The following is an 8098-nucleotide window of genomic DNA, read 5'->3' as shown; positions in this document are numbered from 1 at the left end:
TGTGTTAATGCTTTATCCGGACGGTCTAAGAGGGTGTTCTGGGTTGGTTGGGCAGCGATCTGTTGGTCGCTGTGGACTACTAGGAACAAGTTTACTATTGAGCATATCTTTCCGGCTAATCCTGTGAGCTGCTTATTTAAAGCTAATGTCTTCTTGCAGCAGTAGAGATTATTGACTAAGGAAGTGGACCTCGAGGCTTTTTGACGATATGTTATCTAAGATGCGGTCTACGGCTTCATCCCTGCCGCGGCGATTCAGGATGATGGGTTAGTCTCCTGCCCTTTTGGTTTCGGTGCTGGCCTGTGTGCCATGATTGATTGGGTTGCCATGTATTCGTACTTGTTAGCTGTTGCTATGTTACTGTGTTGATCTGGTGATTATGGTGTGACTCTGCCTGGTGGCTTCATTTATAAAGTTGGGCGTATGCCTTTCCTCTAAAAAGAACCGAATTAATTAGAATCAATCGTCCTCTGTATGACATAAGTTTGCCCTTCCAGCAACTAAGTTTTTTCTCAAATCGATCTTCAATGCACTTCCACTCTTTGTTAGAAAGCTTGCGATGGTGGATCTCTTGTGGCCTTCATAAAAGTTACTAGAACACTTAAAAGTTATATATAACTGGATTTTTTTTTGCGTGTGCACAAATGAAAATATTTTTGGATAAGCTTTTGTAGGTTCGCACATGGTGTCATAGCTGCATATATGAATTGTTTCATATTTCTAGAGGATTTTTTTTTAAGAAAGAGAATCCCCCGACTTCTATAACTAGATGATGTACACAACCATAAGTGATGAGTATGGGCACATCGATGCCGGATCCAACTTGTGAATACTAGATTAAGGATTTTCATTCATGAGGACGTGCTCTTCATGAAAACCAAACGGTTTTGCCTTGCTGAGCTGTACAAAGTCGGGTAGTTAATTCTTATTGTCAAAAAGAAGACGGTCATGGATTGGAGCCACAGCAGATGAAGGAAAAACATGGCCTCGAGACAAGGGAATTCCGGAAGATTCTTGCCTCAGCAACTAGGTGCACCGTTGGCTTTACGCGACGAAGGAGTAAGCTTCACACTGCTGGATGGATTCTTTGCTTCAGGTCCACGATCTCATCTGCTCACGTACGTACGTCGCTTGTATCCCTGATCGACAGTAAACATATATACTACTAGTATATAGTATATCAAATTGCCTAAGCCACGTCCTGTACACACTGCACCGTTGGTTCATTTTAGGCCTTCTCAATGTCGTACACGTTACTTACATGTATATATGCTATATATACAGCCTAAAACACGAGTAAATCCGGCCGTCACATGCACGCACGTAAATATGGTAATCACCCGAGCGACATGACATTCTGACAGAATTAATTGCGTGGTTTGCGTTGTCCTGGCTAAGATTCCTTATTGGTAATTAACGGTGACTTTGATGCCCTCGTGTCCAATGGAAGCATCACCCTCTGCCACACTTCGCCTCCGTGAAAAATTATGTCTGCGCTGTCTAGATTAATTAAGCTACCCTTTACCCTTTACTTTCCAGCTACTAGGTCAGAGGCAGGGCATCTCTGGAGAACCTAGCCAACAGCGCTGTACTAATTACCCTTGTCTCTCTCGGGCGTGGAGTCTCTCTCAACAGCACACACATGCGTCGTCGTCGTCGACCGATATAAATAACCGCTCGCTTCGCACACTCCGGTCGCCATCGATCTCCTTGTTGCTGAACTCGCTTCTCTAGCTCTAAGCCTCTAGCTGCCCAAGCTGGCAGGCCCAAGTGCTCTAGCTCCGCCTAACAGAAACTACACTAGAGATCTCCGGCCGGCCGCCGGCGGCGCTGATACACTGCAGGCACATACAACGGTCGCGTTCATGGCCGGCGGGTCGCCGTGCGCGTCGTGCAAGCTGCTCCGGCGGCGGTGCACCAAGGACTGCATCTTCGCCCCCTTCTTCCCAGCCGACGACCCCCACAAGTTCGCCATCGTCCACAAGGTCTTCGGCGCCAGCAACGTCAGCAAGATGCTCCTGGTACGTATACATACTCCTACGTAGCTAGATGATATTTCATGCAATGACGCGCGGAGACACGCAGATGCTAACATATGAGATGCCATTACTTGCAGGAGCTGCCGGTGCAGCAGCGCGGGGACGCGGTGAGCAGCCTGGTGTACGAGGCGAACGCGCGGGTGCGAGACCCGGTGTACGGCTGCGTGGGGGCCATCTCTTTCCTGCAGAACCAGGTGTCGCAGCTGCAGATGCAGCTCGCCGTCGCGCAGGCCGAGATCCTGTGCATCCAGATGCAGCAGCGAGACGGCTGCCAGTCCCAGGACGACGCAGGACGAAGCGACGGCCACAGCCTGGCGGCCATGCAGCAGATGGTCGTCGACGACACCGCAGCAGCAGAGGCTTTCCTGATGCAGAACGGCGGCGGCGGCTTCCCGCCGCAGCTGATGAGCAGCTACGGCGGCGCGCCGGCCTCCAACGTGCATCACTACGGGCAGCAGGACCACCTCAAGAGGGAGTCCCTGTGGACGTAGCTGGCTAGTCAAAGTCAACTTGTGTAGAACTTAGCTTGTCGCTAGCTATGCACGTGTAGGGGTTTAGGTTAATTGCGTTATGATGACTCGGCTTCTCTTCTTTTACATTTTGAACTCTCTCTCTCCGCCTCTCCCTGCTGGTGTTGTTGTCTTGTAGGTGTTTGATCCAGAATTAGTACAAGATCCATGCTTTTGTGATCATTGTCATGTTCTTATATCTAAAAAAAAGGCTCACGCCCTGTTTGATAGATAAAACAACGATCATATAATCCAAAGCATACAATTCTGACACCGCAACACACATCCGAGGTAGGATACAACAATGCATAAGAACAGCTATGACATCACCCCAACCCATTCCAAGCCCGTAACGACCGCTTGAAGATGTCGGAGTTCTCTACTGTGACAAAGGTGTCATGAAGAGACGATGCTACGCCCGACGAGCTGTGGACTCCAAGACATCACCTTCATAAAAGAAACAACACTGGAGCACCACCATTGCCCGATTCAAAAAAGATTAAGGTTTTTGCCCTGAACACCGCAACACTCATAGGGATCATTACTGATGGGGAACGAAGCATGAAAATAAAAAAATCCTACAAAACACCCAAGATCCAATCTAGGAGATGCATAGCTACGGGAGAAAAGTGTGTTCACATACCCTTTTAGACCGAAAGCGTTAGCGTCGTAACGTGGTTGATGTAGTCGTACTCTTCACTATCCAATCACGATCCAATCCGATCTAGCGTCAAACGGACGGCACCTCCGACATTACACATGTTCAGCTCGATGGTGTCCTCTCCTTCTTGATCCAGCAAGCGAGGGAGAGGTGGTAGATGAGATCTGAACCAACACGACGACGTGGTGGTGGTGGCAGTGGAATTCCGGCAGGGCTTCGCCAAGCGCATACCGGTGAAATGTGGGAGGTGTTGGGAGAGGTAATGGGCAAGGGTCGAAAGTTGGTTGCCCCCAACGCCTCCCCACCTTTATATAGATGTGGAAGCAGCTGGTAGCTTGCCATCCAAGTCCCTATGGTCGTTGGCCAAGGTGGGAGGAAGGAAATCCCTCCTTTCCTTCCCCACTGATCGCTATCCCCCCTTTTTAGGAATCCTGACCTTATCCTTCGGGATATGATACTATTCCTTTTAATGGGGGATCTTGGTGCGCCTAGACTAGGGGTGTGGGGGCCTCTCCCCACTACCCACGTTCATGTGGGTCTCCCTGCAGGTGGACCCCACTTTGGAACCTTCTAGAACCTTCCCGGTACAATACGAAAAATCCCGAGCATTTTTCGGAACCCCGATAGCAACTTTCCATATATGAATCTTTACCTCCGAACCATTCTGGAGCTCCTCTTGACGTCCTGGATCCCATATGGGACTCCGAACAACCTTCTGACTTTCCATTATTGATATCTCAATACTACCCTAGCGCTATCGAATGTTAAGCGTGCGGCCCTATGTGTTCGGAACATGCAAACATGACCGAGACTCCTCTCAGGTCAATAACCAATAGGGGGTCCTAGATGCCGTACTGATTCCTACATATTCGATGAAGATATTTATCGGTTGAACCAAGATGTCAAGGATTCAGTCAATCTCGTATGCAATTCCCTTTGTTTGGCAGTATGTTACTTGTCCGAGATTCGATCGTCGGTATCTCCATACCAAGTTCAATCTCGTTACTGACAAGTCTCTTTACTTGTTTCATAATACTAGATTCCGTGACCAAACTCATTAGTCACACGAAGCTTCTTATGATGTTGTATTACCGAGAGGGCCAAGAGATATCTCTCCATCACATGGAGCGACAAATCCTAGTCTCGATCCATGCAACCCAACAGACACCTTTGGAGATACATGTAGGGCACCTTTATGATCACCTAGTTATGAAGTGACGTTTGATAGCACACAAGGCATTCTTCCGGTATCTAGGAGTGGCATGATCTGATGGTCTAGGGAACTGATACTTGACATGAAGAAAGCTATAGCAACTAACTAAACGATCTGATGCTAAGCTTACGGTTGGGTCTGTTCATCACATCATTCTCCTAATGATGTGATCCCGTTATCAAATGACAACTCATGCCTATGGTTAGGAAACCATAACCATCTTTGATCAACGAGCTAGTCTAGTAGAGGCTTACTAGGGACACAATGTAGTTTATGTATTCACACATGTATTTAAGTTTTCGGTCAATACAATTCTAGCATGAATAATAAACATTTATGATGAACAGGAAATATGATAATAACCATTTTATTATTGCCTCTAGGGCATATTTACAACAGTCTCCCATATGCACTAGAGTCAATAATCTAGTTCATATCACCATGTGATTAACAACCAATGAGTTATGGGGTTTGATCATGTTTTGGTTGTGAGAGAGGTTTTAGTCAAGGGGTCTGCAACATTCAGATCCGTGTGTACTTTGCAAATCTCTATGTCATCCTGTAGATGTTGCTACCGCCCTTCACTTGGAGCTGTGCCAAATGACTGCTTCACTATATGTATCCCATTTGCAACTTAGAGTCATCCGGATCGGTTTCAAAGCTTGCATTCATGTAACCCTTTATGACGAAATCTTTATTACCTCCATAACTGAGAAAAAATTCCTTAGTCCTCTTTAGGAACCTAAGGATAATTTTGACCGTTGTCTAGTGATCCACTCCTAGATCACTCTTGTACCCCCTTGCCAGACTCATGGAACGACACACATCAGGTATAGTGCATAGCATGGCATACATTATAGAGCCTATGGCCGAGGCATAGGGAATGACCTTCGTCCTTTTTCTTTCTTCGGCCATGGTCGAGCATTGAGTCTTACTCAATTTCACACCCTATAATACATGCAAGAACTCCTTCCTTGACTGATCCATTTTGAACTCCTTCAAAATCTTGTGAAGGTATGTGCTCTGTGAAAGTCTTATTTGGCGTCTTCATCTATCTCTATAGATCTTAATGCCTAATACGCAAGCAGCTTTACCCAGGTCTTCCTTTGAATAACTCCTTTCAAACAACCCTTTATGCTTTCCAAAAATTCTATATCATTTCCAATCAACAATATGTCATCCACATATACTTATCAGAAATGCTATAGAGCTCCCACTCACTTTCTTGTACATACAAGCTTCTCCGTAAGTTTGTATAAAACCAAAAGCTTTGATCACCTCATCAAAGCGTATATTCCAACTCCGACATGCATGCACCAGTCCATAGATGGACCGCTGGAGCTTGCATAACTTGTTAGCATCCTTAGATCGACAAAACCTTTTGATTGTATCATATAAAACTCTTCCTTAAGTAACCCATTAAGGAACATTGTTTTGACGTCCATCTACCAGATTTCATAATCATATTATGCGGCAATTGCTAACATAATTCTAACAGACTTAAGCATCGCTACGGGTAAGAAAGTCTCATCGTAGTCAACTCCTTGAATTTGTCAAAAACCTTTCGCGACAAGTCGAGCTTTATAGACGGTGGCATTACCATCATCGTCTGTCTTCTTCTTAAAGATCCATTTATTTTCAATGGCTTGTCGGTCAATGGGAAAGTCCACCAAAGTCCATACTTTGTTTGTTCTCATACATGGATCCTATCTCAGATTTCATGGCCTCAAGCCATTGTCGGAATCCGGGCTCATCATTGCTTCTTCATAGTTCGTAGGTTCACCGTTGTCTAACAACTTGACTTCCGGGATGGGATTCTGTACCACTCTAGTGTGGAACTGCTACATCTTGAGCTTGCGTTGGTTTTCCTTAAAAAGGAAACGGAAATCCAGCAATAGTAGAGTAAGTATTTTCTTCAGTTTTTGAGAACCAAGGTATCAATCCAGTAGGAGGCTCCTCAAAAGTCCCATGGACCTACACAAACAAACAAAGAACTCACAACCAACACAATTAAGGGGTTGTCAATCCCTTCACGGCCACTTGCGAAAGTGAGATCTAATAGAGATAGTATGATAAGATAAATATATTTTTCGTATTTTATAATATAGATGCAAAAAGTAAAGATGCAAATAAAAGTAGATTGAAAGCTAATATGATAAAAGATAGACCCTGGGGCCATATGTTTCACTAGTGGCTTCTCTCAAGATAGCATAAGTATTACGGTGGGTGAACAAATTACTGTCGAGCAATTGATAGAAAAGCGAATAATTATGAGATTATTTAGGCATGATCATGTATATCAGCATCACGTCCGTGACAAGTAGACCGACTCCTGCCTGCATCTACTACTATTACTCCACACATCGACCGCTATCCAGCATGCATCTAGAGTATTAAGTTCATAAGAACAGAGTAACACATTAAGAAAGATGACATGATGTAGAGGGATAAACTCAAGCAATATGATATAAAACCCATCTTTTTATCCTCGATGGCAACAATACAATACGTGCCTTGTAACCCTTTCTGTCACTGGGTAAGGACACCGCAAGATTGAACCCAAAGCTGAGCACTTTTCCCATGGCAAGAAAGATCAATCTAGTAGGCCAAACCAAACTGATAATTCGAAGAGACTTGCAAAGATAACTCAATCATTCATAAAAGAATTCAGAGAAGATTCAAATATTTCTCATAGATAAACTTGATCATAAACCCACAATTCATCGGATCTCGACAAACACACCGCAAAAAGAGTTTACATCGAATACATCTCCACAAGAGAGGGGGAGAACATTGTATTGAGATCCAAAAAGAGAGAAGAAGCCATCTAGCTAATAACTATGGATCCGAAGGTCTGTGGTAAACTACTCAAAACTCATCGGAGGGGCTATGGTGTTGATGTGGAAGCCCTCCGTGGTCGATTCCCCCTCCGGCGGAACGCTGGCGAAGGCTCCAAGATGGGATCTCGCGGATACAGAAGGTTACGGCGGTGGAATTAGGTTTTTTTCGTTGGCTCCCTGGATGTTTTCGGGGTACATAGGTATATATAGGAGGAAGAAGTACGTCGGTGGCCGCTCGTGGGGCCCAAGAGACAGGGCGCGCCCAGGAGGGGTGGGCGCGCCCTCCTATCTTCTGGCCGCCTTGATTGCTTCTTGACTTGAACTCCAAGTCCTCTGAACCACGTTTGTTCCAAAAATCAAGCTCCCGAAGGTTTCATTCCGTTTGGACTCCGTTTGATATTCCTTTTCTTCGAAATACTGAAATAGGCAAAAAAACAGCAATACGGGGTGGGCCTCCGGTTAGTAGGTTAGTCCCAAAAATCATATAAATATGTAAAATAAAGCCCATAAACATCCAAAAGGGGTAGTATAATAGCATGTAACAATAAAAAATTATAGATACGTTGGAGACGTATCAAGCATCCCCAAGCTTAATTCCTGTTCGTCCTCGAGTAGGTAAATGAAAAAAATAGAATTTTGATGTGGAATGCTACCTAGCATAATTCTCAATGTAATTTTCTTTATTGTGGCATGAATGTTCAGATCCAAATGATTCAAAATAAAAGTTCATATTGATAAAAGAAATAGTAATACTTCAAGTATACTAATCAAAGCAATCATGTCTTCTCAAAATAACATGTCTAACGAAAGTTCATCCCTACAAAATCATATAGTTA

At 44.7% G+C, this 8098-nt stretch overlaps 1 protein-coding gene across 1 annotated transcript; it reads left to right on the top strand.

Moving 5' to 3' along the window:
• Positions 1-1712: 1712 nt before the first annotated feature.
• Positions 1713-2713, top strand: LOC119306422 (LOB domain-containing protein 12-like). The gene is made up of 2 exons (XM_037582646.1): positions 1713-2021; positions 2117-2713. Exons 1-2 carry the CDS (start codon positions 1866-1868, stop codon positions 2528-2530), a joined length of 570 nt encoding a protein of 189 aa, XP_037438543.1. The 5' UTR covers positions 1713-1865; the 3' UTR covers positions 2531-2713.
• Positions 2714-8098: the final 5385 nt, after the last annotated feature.

The sequence above is a fragment of the Triticum dicoccoides genome, chromosome 1B (assembly GCF_002162155.2).
Source record: "Triticum dicoccoides isolate Atlit2015 ecotype Zavitan chromosome 1B, WEW_v2.0, whole genome shotgun sequence".
In the NCBI taxonomy this organism is placed as follows: domain Eukaryota; kingdom Viridiplantae; phylum Streptophyta; class Magnoliopsida; order Poales; family Poaceae; genus Triticum; species Triticum dicoccoides.
The sequence above is the reverse complement of the archived record's forward strand: the minus strand, read 5'-3'. Positions and strand labels throughout refer to the sequence as shown.

Excerpts from the sequence above, each read along its gene's own strand:
- LOC119306422 (XM_037582646.1), top strand. The coding sequence starts at position 1,866 with ATGGCCGGCGGGTCGCCGTGCGCGTCGTGCAAGCTGCTCCGGCGGCGG. Across the intron at positions 2,022-2,116 it reads ACGTCAGCAAGATGCTCCTG|GAGCTGCCGGTGCAGCAGCG; the intron begins GTACGTATACAT and ends CATTACTTGCAG.